The 18,310-nt window shown below is 39.0% G+C and overlaps 1 protein-coding gene across 1 annotated transcript in view; it reads left to right on the forward strand.

Annotated features, from left to right (window-relative positions):
- The first annotated feature begins 10,017 nt into the window (after nucleotides 1-10,017).
- The window catches only part of IPO7 (importin 7), a 60,415-nt gene continuing 52,122 nt past the window's right edge, over nucleotides 10,018-18,310 (forward strand). The window contains exon 1 of the mRNA XM_081266399.1: nucleotides 10,018-11,650. Coding sequence (XP_081122525.1) covers nucleotides 11,567-11,650 — 84 coding nt within the window. The 5' untranslated portion in view covers nucleotides 10,018-11,566. The remainder of the gene's footprint in view (nucleotides 11,651-18,310) is intronic.

The following is an 18,310-nucleotide window of genomic DNA, read 5'->3' on the forward strand; positions in this document are numbered from 1 at the left end:
AAACAAAGATGTTGTGTCGGCCGAAAACTAAAAATAAATAAATAAATAAATATGAAAAAAAAATAAGACCACATTGCTACTCATTCAAGGAAGGAATGGGTTTGATATAATCAATCTGACACCAAGGAATTAACTGGGCCCTCCAATGATGGAATAATATTGAGGTCTCAGCAATAGTCTCTTATGCTAGGGTTTGGGCATTCATCAGTGGCAATAGCCAGATCAACATTGATTGAAAGGAACCCATGTTGGGCCTATGCATAGCCTCCAATCCTACTAACATGACCACTCCATGAATAGACTCATTGAGCACTGGGATGGCTAAAAAGAGTCTGACTGCCATCCATAAAGCAAGTCATCCTGTCTTCCTGGACTCAGTGTATCCTTTGTGATATTTGTTCTGTAGTAGACATTATCCTGAGACACAAAATTCTATACTTTTTATGCCTATTTCATTAAATTCATCAATTTACCTCTTCCTCAGGCCCTTTTTGTCCCATCTTTCAAACTTCTTCAAGGATCCTGATTAATCAGACAATACATACATTACTGGGAGTCCATATTATATCCCTACTCAGGCCACTTATGCCTCCATACAAATCAAATGAACAATAGCCAGGGACAGTGGTGCACACCTGTAATCCCAGCTACTCAGGAAGTTGAGGCAGGAGGATCACAAGTTTGAGGCCAGCCTTTACAACTTATTGAGACCATGTTTCAAAATAAAAAATGAAGAGGGATGGGGATATAGGTCAGTGGTAGAGTGCTACATCCCTGATTTGGGATGTCCATGGATTCAATCCTCAGTATAAGAAACAAAAACAAAACAAATTGAATGACCAAATGTACTATTCTCAACTCTACCCTCTGGGAGGATATTTCTTGATCATTGTCCTTTATGGTCACCCCCAAGTAGAAGCAGGGGTATGGTTTGATCCATTCTTTTTGATGTTGTTGTACTGGTGATTGAATTTGGAGGACTTAACCACTGAGTCACATCCCCAGCCCTTTTTTTAAAATATATTTTATTAAGAGACAGGTCTCTTTGAGTTACTTAGGACCTTGCTAAGTTGTTAAAGTGTCTTTGAACTCATGATCCTCCTGTCCTCCTGCATCAGCCTACTGAACCACTGGCATCACAGGTGTGCACCAAAGTCCCTGGCTTAAACCTTTTTTTTTTTTTTTTTTTTTTTTTTTTGGTACTAGGGATTGAACTCAGGGACACTGGATCACTGAACTACATCCCCAGCCCTATTTTGTAATTTATTTAGAGACAGGGTCTCACTGAGTTGCTTAGCACCTTGCTTTTGCTGAGACTAGCTTTGAATTTGTGATCCTCCTGTCTTAGTCTCCCAAGGTGCTGGGATTCAGGCATGCTTCACCAGACCCAGCTAGGGATATAGGTCAGTGGTAGAGTGCTACATCCCTGATTTGGGATGTCCATGGGTTCAATCCTCAGTATAAGAAACTATACATCCATCTATTCTTTATTAATGCCAACATAATACCTGACCCTTCCGTAAATAAGGCCTGTTTCCTGTCCCCCCATCATTAGAGTGAATTGAAGGAATTGAAGTGCAATTAACATTAGCAACATAGGAGTTAGAGTCATTTGAAATTTATTCATGTCTTCTGTTCCTCCTTAGACCTAATCCCAAATGTAGCATTTCCATTGTAAAAGGAAATTCTTGACCATATGGCATGATAGACTATGTTAGTCCTCTTTTCATTGCTATGACCAAAATACCTAATCAGAACAACCTAGGTAGGAGAAGTTAATTTTGGCTCATGATTTTAGAGACTTAGTTCATGGATGGCTGACTCCCGGGATGAGGTGCATGACTGGGAGCTTTGGTTGCATTGTCCTTGGTGAACTATAGTAAAGTATGTAGGCTCCATTGGGTCCTAGTGACATACTAAATACTGTTTCTTGAACAGTTACGTAAAGGGCCAGAGAGTAAATATTTTATATTTATAGAACATATACAGTTTCTGTTGAATATTTTTGCATTTCTTTTTTATTTTCATAATTTTTATTAATAGAGTTCAAAATTGTTTACATATTTAACTTTTGTCTATTTTCCTTTTTTAATTTATTTTTTACATACATGACAATAGTAGAATGTATTACACTCATTATTACTCATTTATAGCACAAGTTTTCTTAACTCTGTGTATAAAGTATGTTCATGCAAAATTATGCCATTATACAAGTACTCTCTCTTTTTTTTGCATTACAATTCTTAATACACAAATATACCACAATTTATCATATCTCTGTATATAAGGTATGTTGACACCAAATTCAAATCTTCATACATGTATTGTGTATAATGATGACAATCACCTTCCACCATCCTTGCTATTCTCCTTTCCCCTCCCTTCCCCTCTCACCCCTCTTCCCTACCTAGAAATAATCTTCCTCCCTTGCTCTCCCTCCCTACCCCACTTTGGGTTACCCCCCTTATATCAGAGAAAACATTTGGCATTTGTTTTTTGGGGATTGGCTAACTTCACTTAGCATAATCTTCTCTAACACCATCCATTTACTTGCAAATGCCATGATCTTGTTCTTTTTTAGTGCTAAGTAATATTCCATTGTGTATCAATGCCACATTTTTTTAATCCATTCATCCACTGAAGGACATCTAGGTTGGCTCCACAGTTTAGCTATTGTGAATTGTGCTGCTATAAACATTTTTGTGGCTGTGTCCCTGTAATATGCTGTTTTTAGGTCCTTTGGGTATAGTCCAAGAAGAGAAATAGCTGGGTCAAAAATGGAAAAACCATTCTTAGCTTGTGGGCTGTAAAAACCAAAAATATGAAAAAGAACAACAAAACCGCTGGGCATGGTGGTGCACACCTATAATCCCGGCACTTTGGGAGGCTGAGGCAGGAGGATCACAAGTTCAAAGTCAGTCTCAGCAACTCAGTGAGGCCCTAAGCACCTCAGGGAGACCCTAACTCTAAATAAAACATAAAAAAGGGCTGGGAATGTGGCTCAGTGGTTAAGTGTCCCTGGGTTAAAATAAAGAAAGGAAGGGAGGAAGGGAGGAACAAAGGAAGGAAGAAAGAAAGTTATTAAATGGTATGATACAATGTATAAACTTCAAGATTAGCTTTTCTCACTCAGCAACCTGCTCTGGAGATTCATCCAGGTGGTTTTGTGTAACATTTTTTTCTTTCTTCTGCTGGATACAGGTGATGCATACCTGTACTCCCAGCAATTCAGGAGGCTGAGGCAGGAGGAATATAATTTAAGTTCAGCCTGTGCAAGACTGACTCAAAATAAAAGTGCTAAAGGTCTAGCTCAGTGGTAGAGTACCTCTGGGATCAATCCCCGGTACTGGGGAAAAAACAAGTTTGTTCCTTATTGAGTAACACCATGCTATAGGTGTACCATAGTTTATTTAACTGTTCACCCACTGAAGGACTTCTAGTTTCCAATATTGGACTAGTATTAATAAAGGATAAATAAACATTTATGTACAGGTTTTATGTGAACATGACTTCATTTCTCTTCAATTCTCAAGACTGCAATTTCTTGATCATATGGTGGTTTCATCTTTAGATTTTTTTTTCCTTTTTTGCAGTATTGGGGATTGAACCCAGGGGCATTCTACCACTAAACTATATCCCAGCCCAATCTCTTTCTTCTTTTAAGTATATATTTCCCTGTTTTATATATATTTATTTATTTATTCTGGTACTGGGGATTGAATCTAGGGTGCTTTATCATTGAGTCACATCCCTAGTCCTTTTTATTTTTTATTTTGAGACAGGTTCTCTCTGAGTTGTTCAGCTGGCCTTGAACTTGCAATTCTCCTGCCTCTGCCTACTGAGTTCCTGTGGTTACAGGTATGCACCACTGTGCTGGCTCTATTTGTTTTTAAGTTTTATATATTCTTTTCTATCTTATAATAATCTCAATAATGATGTATGAAACAAATCAATAATTGAAAAAGTGATTGACTTATCTTTTTATTCATTGCAGTCTCATACTAGGCTCTGGATCTAAATTAATAATAATTCTCAATTATCAAATCTTTGGTAAATTCCACCACTATGTGAATATTTGAAAACCATTCTGGGTGAAATGTCTTGAAACATATCATTTGTTCAACATTCGTTGTGTACAAAATTTGGGCTAACTGCTTGATATATATCATCTTACAACAATCTAATGATAGAAATGCGGTCATTTCTATCTCACTGAAGAGAAAATTAAGCCCATAATCATATAAAAGCTAAAAATTATAAGTCAAAATTCCACCCCAGTCTGTCTGCCTTTACTAAGCCACAATAGAAATGAAACCCTATGGTTTGACTAGTATAATTTTTGCCGCTTAAAAGTTGAATATTTCTGAATCAGCTGTCAATTAGATTGCTGTTTTCTGCTGCTATAAAAAAAATTCCTGAGGCTAGGTATTTTATTAAAGACATCTACTTTGATCACTAAACAGGAGTCTGGAGGATCCAAACAGTATGGCACTGCCTCCTGATGGGACTCCCTGGCTGTATCACTACATAGTGAAGAAAGGAAAAAGAACCAGACATGTATATAAGGGGCCAAATGGTGGTATCCCTCACCTGTTCTCATAATAACTAACTTGGGTCCAAGAAAAACTATATTAATCTCTTCCAAGAGTGATGCTTCTGATGACCTTCCAGTAGGCTCACCTCTTAAAGTTTCCACCACTTTGAACCATATCCAAACATGATTGATTACCTTCCTAGAAAATGAAGGCTGCCAAATCCCCAACCACAGTTCTCCTTCCTGGTGACAGGACAGGGCTGATCTTAGGTCAGAGTTTTCTGAGTATTGGAGACAAAGCTACCTCACTTTTTTTTTTTTTTTTTTTTTGGTGGTGGTGGTGCTGGGGATTAAATCCAGGGCCTTGTGCATGTGAGGCAAGCACTCTTCCAACTGAGCTATATCCCCAGAACCTACCTCACAAATTTTGACTTCTTTTTGTGGAATCTTCCTGTTTGCCATCTTTCTATATCACATGACCATGCAAAGTGGGTGGTATATCTCTCCCACAGTATGAGTGGACAGGTAAAAGGAAACTTTTATAATGTGAATTAAAAGGATAAACGTAGCATGGTGGTGTACACCTGTAACCACAGCTGCTTGGGAGGCTGAGGCAGGAGGATTGCAGGTTCAGAACCAGCCTCAGCAACTTAGCCAGGCCCTAAGCAACTTAGTGAGAGCCTGTCTTTAAATAAAATATGAAAAAGGGCTGGGGATGCAGCTCAGTAGTTAAGTGCTCCTGGATTCAATCCCCAGTACCAAAAAAATAAAAAAATAAAAAAAAAAATACAAACCTGATGCATGATTTCTCTTTTGACCCTCATGGTTACTCTGAATATTTTAGGTGATAAAAAGAATATCCAGCTAGGAATGTACTCCAAGGTACAATGCTTGCCTAGCACATGACACTGGGTTCAATCTCCAGCACCACAAAATAATTAAAAAAATAAAATAGGCCTCTCAGCGTCACCAGTTGCTGTGTGCATGCGGAAGAGCGAGCTAGCTCGCAATAAACACCTCTTTGTTGCTTACATCGATCTTGGTCTCTGTTGGTCTTTTGGGAGTCCCAAATTCAAACATAACATATGGGGGCTCGTCCGGGATCCCCCTTATAAGCCTACCCAGACACCCCAATCGAGAGGTGATGAAAACCTGGCCGAAGCACCCACCCCCTGATGACAACCTGTTTTTCCCCAACCAGACTTCAAATGGAACTGACTTCTAAAAGGGAATTCACATCCCCCATATTGTAGAGCCCCCTCATGTTAGACACTCCCTTTCAGCTCTGAAGCAGCCAGAATGAGCCGTCGCCCCTTCTCCTTATAGCAATAAGGAGTTCCTAAAATTAGAGGGGGGAATTAAGCCAGAAATAGATAGACAATGTAGATAGGTAAATCGAGTCAGGTTGGATCTAGGAGGCCAATTTTTTTTCATTAATTTTTTTTTTAAAGAGAGAGAGAGAATTTTTTTTTTAAATTTTTAATCTTGTTGTTTATTGTTTAGACAGGTATATCTAAATCACTTGAGTATTAAAGTGATTTCATGTCTCTTGTATTTTTTTAGAACTTGAGGTGAAATTCATGTATACTTTAAACTAAACATTTTAAAGTGAAGAATCCAGTGGTATTTATTAAATTCGCAATATTGTGCAACCAAGTGTCCATCTAGTTCCAAAATATTTTTTACACCTCAAAATAAAACCCCATACCCATCCAGTCCTTGAAATTTTTCAATTTTATATGTCTATCACAAATGGTGAGAGAATTTTTTTTAATATTTATTTTTTTCAGTTCTTGGCGGACACAACATCTTTGTTTATATGTGGTGCTGAGGATCGAACCGGGCCGCATGCATGCCAGGCTAGTGCACTACCACTTGAGCCACATCCCCAACCCTAGGAGGCCAATTTTGAGTGAGTCTGGGAGGTTGAAGACTGTCCCCTGAGGGTTACTGTTTACCAAGATGTAGAGCCTGCCCAAATAGACCCCCAACGGAGAGAACCATGATTGGTTTCCAATTTTCCAGACAAAGGGGGGAATGAAAAACCAGCCTCTACCTCAGAGCAAATCCTGTCCAAGGAAGGGGGTGTGACCCTTGTCCTTGGAAAGACCCACTGAGGACTCCTATGCACATACCCACCCTGCTGAGTTGTTTATCTACAAATAACAGGAGAGATCTGCTGCGCCAGGTATCCCTGACTCAGTCAGGCTAGGTGGGGACCCATAGCAACCCCCTAGCAGCCACCAATCAGCATGAGACAGGGAAAATACCTGGGATCCCAGATGACCCTCCCAGTAGTTTTTGGTGGTTGATAACATGTTGGGAAACCATGTAGTTCAGCATGTACTCTCCTTGTGGTTTAAACCAATCAGTTCAAACGAATCCCCCTCTTGTTACTAACCAATCACCCCTACCCAACTTGTTCCTGCCAGTGAATGTGCTAATCATGTTTTAGAGTTGTTTTATGATTTTCCCACCGTGTGTGATGATTTACTAAGAGATACTATGATGTATGTGAAGTCCCTGCCTTCCCCAAAGAGTGTATAAAACTGCTGCAAACCCTGGGCTCAGGGCCTCTCAGCGTCACCAGTTGCTGTGTGCGTGCAGAGGATCCAGCTAGCTTGCAATAAACACCTCTTTGCTGCTTAAAAAATAAAATAAAATAAGATAAAAATTAAAGAGGATCTACCTTTCTATTGTAATGAAAATGTCTTCTGTTTCTAACCATGGCAGAGTAACAGCAAACACCTCTTATTGTAAAGAATGAGAAACTGAGTAAAATATATCAAATAACTATTTTTAGATATTAGACAAGATATGTGGGTACATTGGTAATTTAGGAAGCTGAGGCAGGAGGATTTCAAGATTGAGGCCAGCCTCAGTTTTAGTGAGACCTTGTCTCAATAAAGGGGATGGGGATGTGGTTGATTTGTAGAGGATTTACTTAGCATATGGAAGGCCTTGAGTTACATCCCCAGTACCTGAGCAGAAAAATATTCCAATCATATAAGTCACATTCTCTATATTAGTAACTTTATAAAATAAAACCAAATGTACATATAAGTTGGATATACTACTTACTCTGTCACCTAGCTCCCAAATGGTCCTGGTGCCAAACTAATTTTTTTTAAATATATATAGACTATTTTTAAAGAATATTTTTAGTTGTAGGTGGACACAATACCTTTATTTTTATGTGGTTCTGAGGATCAAACCTAGTGCCTTATGTGTGCTAGGTGAGCGCTCTACTATTGAGCCACACACCTAGCCCCCAAATTGCTTTTGTATAGAAAGGAACTCTGTATTCCTAGATAGGGTCATGCACCCAATGTGTTCTTTTCTCTCTAAAGTATGAGACACAGGCTCTTGTTAAGTTATACACTTGCAAGACTTTTTTTTTTTTTTTAATATTTATTTATTTTAGTTCTCGGCGGGCGGACACAACATCTTTGTTTGTGTGTGGTGCTGAGGTTCGAACCCGGGCCCCACGCATGCCAGGCGAGCGCGCTACCACTTGAGCCACATCCCCAGCCCGCAAGACTTTTTGTCTCCCATTTCTTGGCACTATCTCTTTAAAAACATACGTATCTTTTTATCACCATCCCTTCTCCTTTTCAGTTTCAGGGAAGAGTATTAATATTTTTAGATCACTGTCTACATGCCAGGTGCTTTTGCATACACTATGCTGTGCTATAATCTTCACAATTCCATAATATATGTCATTTTTGGAATCTAAACTATATATGTAATAGTACAAAGAGAGCCAGGTGAAGTGGTACACTGTAATCCCAGCGACTCAGGAGTGTGAGGCAGAGGATCAAAATTTGAAGCCAGCCTTGGAAACTTAGTGATATCCTAGCTCAAAACAAAACTAAAAAGGACTGGGGATTCAGCTCAGTGGTAAAGCACCCCTGGGCTCAATCCCCAGTACCACAAAGGAAGGAAGGAAGAAAGGAAGAACCGATTGGTTCATGAAGAGATTTAGATTCTGGGGCTGGGGATGTGGCTCAAGCGGTAGCGCGCTCGCCTGGCATGCGTGCTGCCCGGGTTCGAGCCTCAGCACCACATACAAACAAAGATGTTGTGTCCGCCGAGAAAAGATTTAGATTCTGGCTCAACCATCTAAAGTCTATTCATTCTTTTCAGTATTTGCTTGCTAAAATATTTACTGAACTCCTCTAGTCATTTGAGCCTTGTGGTAGGAATGGAGGATGCAAAGGTAAATAAAACATAATCCTTTTTTTAAGGCTCTCATATTATAGTGGTGAAGGGAGAGGAAAATTCTTTATTTTTTAAAAATTTTCTTTCATGATTTTTTTCTTTTAAATATATAAATATTTTTAGTTGTAGATGGATACAATACCTTTAATTAATTAATTTATTTATGTGGTGCTGAGAACAGAATCCAGTGCTTCACACATGGTAGGCAAGTGCTCTACCCCTGAGCTACCAGCTCAGCCTGAGAGGAAAATTCTTAAACATATTATATCAGTACAATGCTAGAGAGTTCTACAGATTTTTATTATGAATATTTTTTTTAATATTTATTTTTTAGTTTTCGGTGGACACACATCTTTGTTTGTATGTGGTGTTGAGGATTGAACGGGCCGCACATCCCCAGCCCAATTATGAAGATTTTTTGACCTTTCACAATCTTAAGTAGACTACCTAAGCCTTGGGTTCTTCATTTATAAATGAGGAATAATTATACTTCACTTCAAGCACAGTAGCTGGCACATAACAGGAATTAATATTACCAAGTCCACTATTCCAGGGAAAGGCTTTTGAGCTACATCTCTAGTCCTTTTTTTTTTAATTTTTAAATTTTTTTTTTTTTGAGAGAGAATTTCAATATTTATTTTTAGTTTTTGGTGGACACAACATCTTTGTTTGTATGTGGTGCTGAGGATCAAACCCAGGCAGCATGCATGCCAGGTGAGCGCACTACCCCTTGAGCCACATCCCCAGCCCCTTTTTTCAGAATGTAAAATAGAAGTTTATTAAAGGACAGCAGAAAAGACTTCTCCCAGAGGAAGAAGGGGACCCAAGTTTTCGGCAGACACAATATCTTTGTTTGAATGTGGCACACATGTCAGGCGAGCGGGCTACCGCTTAAGCCACATCCCCAGCCCACATCCCTAGTCCTTTTTGTTTATTTTTGAGAAGTGTTCTTACTAAGTTGCCCAGGATGACCTTGAACCTGACATTCTCCTGACTCACCTCCCCAAGTATCCAGGATTACAAGTGTGTGCCTCTTTACCTGGTGGCTTTTACTTTTTTTGTGTTTGTGTGTGTGTGGTACTGGAGGAGATTGAACCCTGTGCCTCACACATGCTAGGTACACACTCTTAACACTGAGCTACACCCTCAGGTTCCTGAGAAAAGTTTTAGTGTGCACTCCTCCTTTCTGTAAACTAAAAACAACAAATGATCGGTTACCAAATTATACTTGAAGCTGTTTACATGATTTTATCACAATAACATAGATATGAAAGGAAATTACCCCCAATCTCCTAGAAAACAATTTTTTTTTTTCATTTGCCAAACTTGCTTCCCAGTCTTTGTTCATGTTACAAAGCTAAATCTTTGCATGAATGCTTTCCTGGTGATACAAGGTATATATTTGTAATCTGGGAAAGGGCAGTGTCTCCCCAGTTGCCTTGGGTATTGGACTTCATCTTCTGTGCACAAGGAATCCTGCCTCAGTCTCATAAGTAGCTGAGGCTGAAAGTGTGTGCCACTGCATCCAGCAATGTTTGCAATTTTTAATGGCTGTGACATATTTAATTAACTGGATTCTTATAATTTGTTCAACCATTTTCATATTGTTGGACATTTCTCGAGATGTAGGTTTTCAGTGGAGAGAACGAAAACTTTGAAAGCAGATCTTTGTTGGAAAGCATAGTTGAACCTCTGGTTAAGTAATCTTGTAAAAGTTATTTAATCTTTCTGAAACTGCTTTGATGAATGAAGATGAATTTTTTTAAAAAATATTTATTTTTTAGTTGTAGTTGGACCCTTTATTTCACTTGTTTATTTTTGTATGTGGTGCTGAAGATCGAACCCAGGGTCTCATACCTGCCAGGTGAGCGCTCTACCGCTGAGCCACAACCCCAGCCCTGAAGATGGATTTTACTAGGGCCTACACTTTTACTCTGCATTTAGAGGTGATTTATAAAAAGTCCTGGCAAACATATGGATATTCAATAGACGTCATTACTTCAGTATTTTGTAATTACAAAAAAAGTAATGTGAAAAATAGCATTCACACATAAAGCTTAACATTTTGTATTATAGTATTTCCTTAGCATAAACAGTCTCATAAATGGGATTACTGGGTCACGGAGTATAATTTTTTTTTTTTTTTTAACATTCAGAAATACATCTCAAATTGCTTTTCAAAAAAGTTAATTCAGAAGGGCGTGGTGGCACACACCTGTACCATCAGCGACTAGGAAAGCTGAGGTAGTAGGACTGCAAGTTGGCGGCTAGCTTCAGCAATTTAGCGAGTCCTTGTCTTAAAATGAAACAACTAAATACATAAAACTGGGAACATAGCTCAGTGGTAAAGCGCCCCAGAGTTCAATCCCCAATGCCCGCCACCCTCACACACACACACAAAAAATTCCTTTGATTACACAGCTATTACAAGGATTGCATCAAACATTGTATCAGATTCCTTAGGTATATTATATTAAATCTTTGTAACTCATTGTCTTAATTTTCTTTCCGTAGTTTAAACGTTTTTTTCTCGAAGAGCAGGACTCATCGATGGGAGCCAGCCACGTGGGCTGCGTCTGCGTCCGCGGACTACATTTCCCAAAGCCCTCCGCTGGCGCGCCGACAGGAAGTGGCCGGAGCATCTCCCGCCTCCACACCGAGGCGAAGAGGTTCTATCCGGGGCCTTGGCGCTTCTCTTTCCTTTCGCGCCGGTTGCCGCTGCGGAGCGCGGCGGGTCCATGTGCGCAGTGAGTGGCGCTACTCTTGCCCCAGTAGCATCCGTGCTCCGGGTTTGACCGAGTCCGCGCTACAATGGACCCCAATGCCATTATCGAGGCCCTACGGGGCACCATGGACCCAGCCCTGCGCGAGGCCGCGGAGCGCCAGCTCAATGAAGTAAGGACGCCCGGCTAGCGGCGGTGGCGGCGGCGGCGGGCGGGCTGACTCTGGCAGGCAGAGCCCTCCCGGCTTGGCCAGAAGCGCGGACGGTGTCGTCAAGGGGCCCATATGGAGGGGTCGGGTGGAGACCTGACGGCAGTGTCACGCCGGGACGCCTCAGGCTGATGTGGTGGAGGTGGCAGCCGCCGAGGCTGCCTTTGCGTCTGATTCCGAGCTGGGCCTCTGGCTATGGTCTAGGCGTGAGGAGCCGGCCCGGGCGAGGCGGGCGTGACGGGCTGGACACATGGCAGGCTCTGGTGGCTGGCCGCCCTCTGGCTCACATCCAGCTCTTTCCTTGAGTCCAGGAGGGGGCGAAACTCACTGGGAGGTTTTCAGACGTTTTCGTGAGCAGTCTTGTCGGCGCCGAGTCTGGAGGGGCTCCTGGGAATGCATACTGGTTTATGGGGGGCTGTGCATGTCGAGCCTTGTCACTTCGCTGGGCTGATCAGTGGCCTGCCTCTTGGTCACAACTTATTTCTGGCGAGCTGCTTTAAGAGGGAAGCCTGCGCCTCATTGGTAGGCAGGAGTAGTGTGGGTTAACATATGAATCTGATCCTTGCTCTTCTCCTGTCATAATGCCACAGTCGAGAGGCGGGGTGATGTAGTGGATAGGGTCAGGTGAAGTGCACCCTTCTAGGTGTAGCTGCATCACTAATTTCTTGAGTGACCTTGGGCAAGTTGCTTAACCTTTTGATTCTTAGTTTTTTCCATTCATAAAATTAGGACACAGGATTGCTGTGATGGTCAAGTGAGATAATGTAAATCTGAGAGCTTTGAAACGTGCTCCACTTGCAGATCATTTTAGATGCTGCATTTGCTGAGGGTTAGTTTCTTCTTGCCCTGTATTTTTTGGAGAGCACCCCTTGGAAAGCATTACCACGTGGGTATCTTATTGTACTGTGTTCATCATCATACCTTGTTTCTTAACTGGTACAGTTTTAGATGTTAATGATTCCTATTTCAAAGGCTTCCTCAAAGGACTATTGTAACTTCTGTTGCCAGTTAATAACCGTATTTTGATATATTGTTGAATCTGTCAGTTTTAGTGATTTAGCATACATTTTTGAACTTAAAAAGAAGTTCCACTTTAAAGAGATTCAGTTATTATATGCTCGTCTTAGCTGACATTTAAAACATTACTTTTTGATTTATCAAAAGCAGCAGGAATACCACCAATTGAACAACATCTTGTACAATGTTGTACTACAGAAACAGTTCAAGAAGGCTACTCAGTTCAGATGAATTAAGTGTAAAATTTCAAACCAAACAGTTAAATCTTTTCTATGTTAAGATTATCATACTATGCTTAACAATTGCATGCTCAAAGTCACCTTGGGAGGAGCTTAGATTCCTATTGGTATAAAAGAGGAAGTTGAAACAAATTCCCACTTCTAACCATTACTAAACTATGGGGGCAGTTATGGATCACTTTTTGTTTTGACTTGTGTTATGATAGACATGAATTTTGATGAACATTATTTTGCTTATGAAGTATTTATGCAGGTGTAAGCCTAGAAAAGCAAGAAGTAATTTTTACATAACTTTGCTCTTAATAGCACTTTACTTTGACTAAATATACTTGCATGTAATTATTAATTTAAGACACTGTTACTTGAAAGAGTTGATTCCCTTACATAAAAATTGCATAAATAATACTTTGTGCAAATTTGAAAATAACTTATTCTTTTTAAAATTAAATTAAAATTTTTATTGGCACTTTGTAATTATACATAATAGTGGGATTCATTATGCCATATTTCTGTGTGCGTTTATGAATCTTTTTTTGGGCAGGTGTTTCATTTCTTGTTATATGCACTAACATAAAAGACCTGGGGTAAGTATTTCACAAGCTAGTTTTTGGAAGATAAATAATCAATGGTATTCAAAGCCTTTTATTACTTAATCATTGAGTTGCTATTTTGTAATACTATGGAACAGTGGACACTGTTGATCTTTTTTGGCAGAAAATGTGTTTTATAGCTTTTATGTCTGTGATTGTTAGCTGTTTACATTTCATATATGTCTTTCAATTATTACAGTAATATTTTATAGTAATTTTCCTAAGGTACCTTTTTAAAAAATATTCATTTATTTACATGTTTATTTATTTACTAACATACTTACTTGTTTTGTGGTACTGGGGATTGAACCCGGAGCACTCTTATACAGAGCTACATCCTCAGTCCTTTTTATTTCGTTATTTTATTTTTTAAATTTTGAGACAGGGTTTTGCTAAGTTGCTAAGACTGGCCTCTACAATCCTACTACCTCAGCCTTCAGAGTTGCTGAGATTACTTCTAGAATATTTACTAATTTCTAATCTTTATTCCATTTTAATGCATTAGTTCCTCCCTCCCTTATATGTGAGTACTTTTTGCTTTGACTTTTTTGAAGAAAATATTTTTTAGTTGTTGATGGACCTTTATATTATTTATTTATATATGGTTTTGAGACTCGAACCCAGTGCCTCACACATGCTAGGCAAGTGCACTTCCACTGATCTACAACCCCAGCCCTTTGACTTTTTGTGACTGAAACTTGATTTAGGGAGAAGATTCCCATTGAGTCTTGAAGCTTGAATATAGTAAGAATGAGGAAGTAACATTTTTATTCTTGAGAGACTTTAGCTTTGAAAACTATTGATCATTCTACATGTCTTATCATTTTACTGAAGCTATATTTTGGCTCATTTAGTTAAAGGAAAAAGATCTTTAACATGTGAATGAATCTTTTCTTCACTAAGTGAAGTAATCACTGACTGTAAAAATTGCAGATGTTTTCAAAGTATTTATAATGTAGATAGTATGAAAACAAAACTGCTCTGGCCATAGAGTCTTTGCACTTAGCTGTTACATTTGCTTGGAACTCCTTTTATTCAATTATCTCCCTGACTTGTTCTCTTATTTCCTTTGTCTTCTTATCACCAAGGAGTTCCCTGGTTACCACACTCCCTGTCTCTCTGCATTTGTTTGTTTTTCTCTGTAGCACTGATTTATTGTACATTTTATTTCTGTTTTTCCGCCTATAATTTTAAGTTTCATGAGGGATGGAGTTGTCTTTTGTTACTATTATAATTTGATTTGCCAGTGTTAGATTTTATTCACTGACTTAATACCACAATATATAATAGTATAGAATTTAGCTCTGTTATACCCCTTTCAACTCAGATTGTTAGATTGTTAGAAACTGCACTGAAGTCTCCATTTTTAGCAGGTATTATCAAGCTACATCTACTTAGTATGACTTATTCTGTAGTATGTTTTATGTTTTGATGGCTCTTTTTACTTTTTGGACCACTGTTACAATTTTGGAACTTATTGTCACATCCCAATTCTAATTATCTTCATGTGGCAAACTTTGCCTTTATTATTGGAGAAAACAATTGAAAGGTACAAGTTGGAAATTCCATTGAAAGCCCTTTAGATGTTTTAAGTACTGAAAAGTTCTGACCAGTCCTTCCTAGGAATTTTTGAAAGATTGATTCCAGAACCACCTTGGTTTAGAATACCAAGGATGCTCAAGTCCCTCATAAAAGGTAGAATTTCCACATAACCTGTGCATATATATCCTCCCTCTACTTTCTTCTTCCTCCCCCTACTCCTCCTTCTCCTGCTGCTCTTCTTCTTTTGTTGCAATATTGGGGTTTTGAATCCAGGGCAGTCTGCCTCTGAGCTATATCCCCATCTCTTATCTTTTACTTGGAGACAGGGTCCTGCTAAATTACCCAGCCTGGCTCTGAACTTGGAATCCTCCTGGCTTGACCTCCCAAGTCACTGGTGTTACAGGTGTGCACCAGCCAACATGCACAGCCATAAACTGAAGTTTTTATATGTAATGCCAAGAAAAAATCTTGAAATATATTCTGAATGATACTCCTAGTCTGGTTCATTTAACACCAGTTATCTGTATGCTAAATAGTAAGCAAAGTTGTTAGAAATTGAATACTTACCTGCAGTCAGGACTGTAATGGAGCTCTTTGTATGTTTTAAGTGAGAAAACTATTATGTATGACTTTGGTAAAAGGCAGATATGATATCAGCATTAACAGTCCCTCTCTGTCACATTTGTAGCCAAGAGAAATGCCCTAAGTGGAATTTGAAGGCTTACCTATAGATGCCATTTAAACTTTCAGTTCCTAAGCGTAATGTGCCATGAAATGGTTATATAGGCAAAAATGCTGCTGCTTCCTTACATGTTTTATGTGAAAAAGCAAATGAACTTAGTTTTGATATATTTCTTTATTTTGTGTTTACAAATGGTGATGGACAAACTAGTGTTGTGATGGACCTTATTTATACATGCTAATTTTATTTTTATTTTTATTTTTTTAAAAAGAGAGAGTGAGAGAGAGGAAAGAGAGAATTTTTAATATTTATTTTTTAGTTCTCGGCGGACACAACATCTTTGTTGGTATGTGGTGCTGAGGATCGAACCCGGGCCGCACGCATGCCAGGCGAGCGCGCTACCGCTTGAGCCACATCCCCAGCCCCTGATTTTTATTTTTATTAAAAGACAAAATCAAGTGCAAAATAATGCCATATTTGTAGGCCAATTTGCACATTAAACAAAATACTTAAATGTGTAGTGTGTACATATATGCCGCAGTCTGTCTGGGCACAATAACCGAGCCGCCACAAAGCCTTGTAGGTTCAAACAGCAACTCTTTATTCCTGAACTCTCACCGGCACTCTACACACACTTCCCCGGAATACATTCCCTCCGCAGGGCTCTGCTGGAGAACTCAATGGGAACTCCAAAGTAGCCACCCTAATCCCCAAACTGCCCTAATCCCAGAGCAGGGTCACCTTTTAACCATTCCCTCTAGCAAAATGCGAGGCGTCATTCTGACTAAACTGTGGCTCTCAACACATATATATGTATGTGTACACACACACACTTTTTTGGGGGAGGGTACCAGGGATTGAACCCAGGGGCACCTAACCACTGAGCCACATCCCCAGCCCTTTTTTTTTTTTTAAGAGAGAGAGAATTTTTTTAATATTTATTTTTTAGTTTTCGGCGGACACAACATCTTTGTTTGTATGTGGTGCTGAGGATCGAACCCGGGCCACACGCATGTCAGGCAAGCGCGCTACCGCTTGAGCCACATCCCCAGCCCTTTTTAAAAATTTTTTATTTTGAGACAGAGTCTTGCCAAGTTGCTTAGGGCCTAAGTTGCTGAGGCTGGCTTTGAACTTAGAATCCTCTTGTCTCAGTCTCTCAAGCTGCTGGGATTACAGTTGTGTGCCATTACGCCTTTCTAATAGTGTATATTTTTGGAAGACCAGAGTTTTTTGTAGGTTGAGTAGCTAACATTCCTTAACCAGGAATATTGAAAAGTAGATACTATAGCTAACATTCCTTAACCAGGAATATTGAGAAGTAGATACTATTTGGAATCTGGGAGTGGGAAAGTCTCTGGATACTTTGGCTTTTAGGAAATTACTCGGTGACAGCATGTTGAAGATCTGAAAGATAAAATATGAAAGATTTAAAAAAAATATATATATATGTATTATTTTGTACTGGGGATTGAACTGAAGGGTGTTTTACCACCACTTTACATCCCTACTCCTCCCTTTTTAAAACTTAAAATTTTCAAGGCTGCCCTTGAACTTGTGATCTTCCTGCCTCATCCTCACAAGTCAATGGAATTATAGGAATTTCCCACTACATTTGGTTCTGTATTAGTATTTATAATAAAATAGTCATTTTTGGATGTAGTAGATGGATATATAATTTTTTTATTGTTTCTGTCAGTTACATATTAATGATGAGTCTGAGTAAAGTGGCATTTTTTTCCTTTTGATCTCTAAATAATTTATAATAAAGTTTTTGTTTGAAGCAGGAGAATGTAGTGAAAGTCACAGCCTGGTCCTAACTTTTCCCCCTATGATAACTTCATTATGCTTCATATTTCATGTAAAACAGGTATAGTTATTTGGCTTTGTCACATTATTTAGTAAAAGGAAAGGTCAGAAGTTCTGTAGCTTTTAAAATTATTTTGTATTCATTTTATGTAAAAATTTATTGTGTCAATTCCTTAAGTCTCCCTCCTCTTCATTATAAATGGTTTAACTTAGACTAACTAATTGAAGTCTCTCTGCTTGCATTTAACAAATAAACTTTCAAGATATTGAAATTAGGTGATTCCATTGGAAAATGTGGGTCCAGATGGAAAACTGACTTTGGGAGACAGGGATTTCTCTTCATGAATTAAAATTTATGTCTGGTTTGAGGAGCTGATAAATAAACATCATTGACAAACAGTGTAGCAGGCAATTGGAATGTAGAACTGGAGTTTAGAAGAGAAAACCACAATGAAAAGTCATTTTCTTTTTCAGGTTACTATAGAGAAGAAGAAAGTATGAACCAGAGGTGTGGGGTGGACTGGAGGGCCAAAGTTTGGGTTATGCCCTTTTTTTGGGTCTTGGAGAAATGGGGAAAAAGTCGATTGGGGAATTGTGCATAAAAGTAGGAGAGAGATACAAAGAAAAAATTTACAAGTGAGAAGGATGGTTGTGATTAATTCATTTATTTATTTTATTTTTTAAATTTGTCCTTTTTAGTTATATATGACAGTAGAATGTATTATGACATTATACATACATCAAGTAT

Source organism: Spermophilus citellus (genome assembly GCF_964194105.1).
Source record: "Spermophilus citellus genome assembly, chromosome: 2".
Lineage (NCBI taxonomy): Eukaryota > Metazoa > Chordata > Mammalia > Rodentia > Sciuridae > Spermophilus > Spermophilus citellus.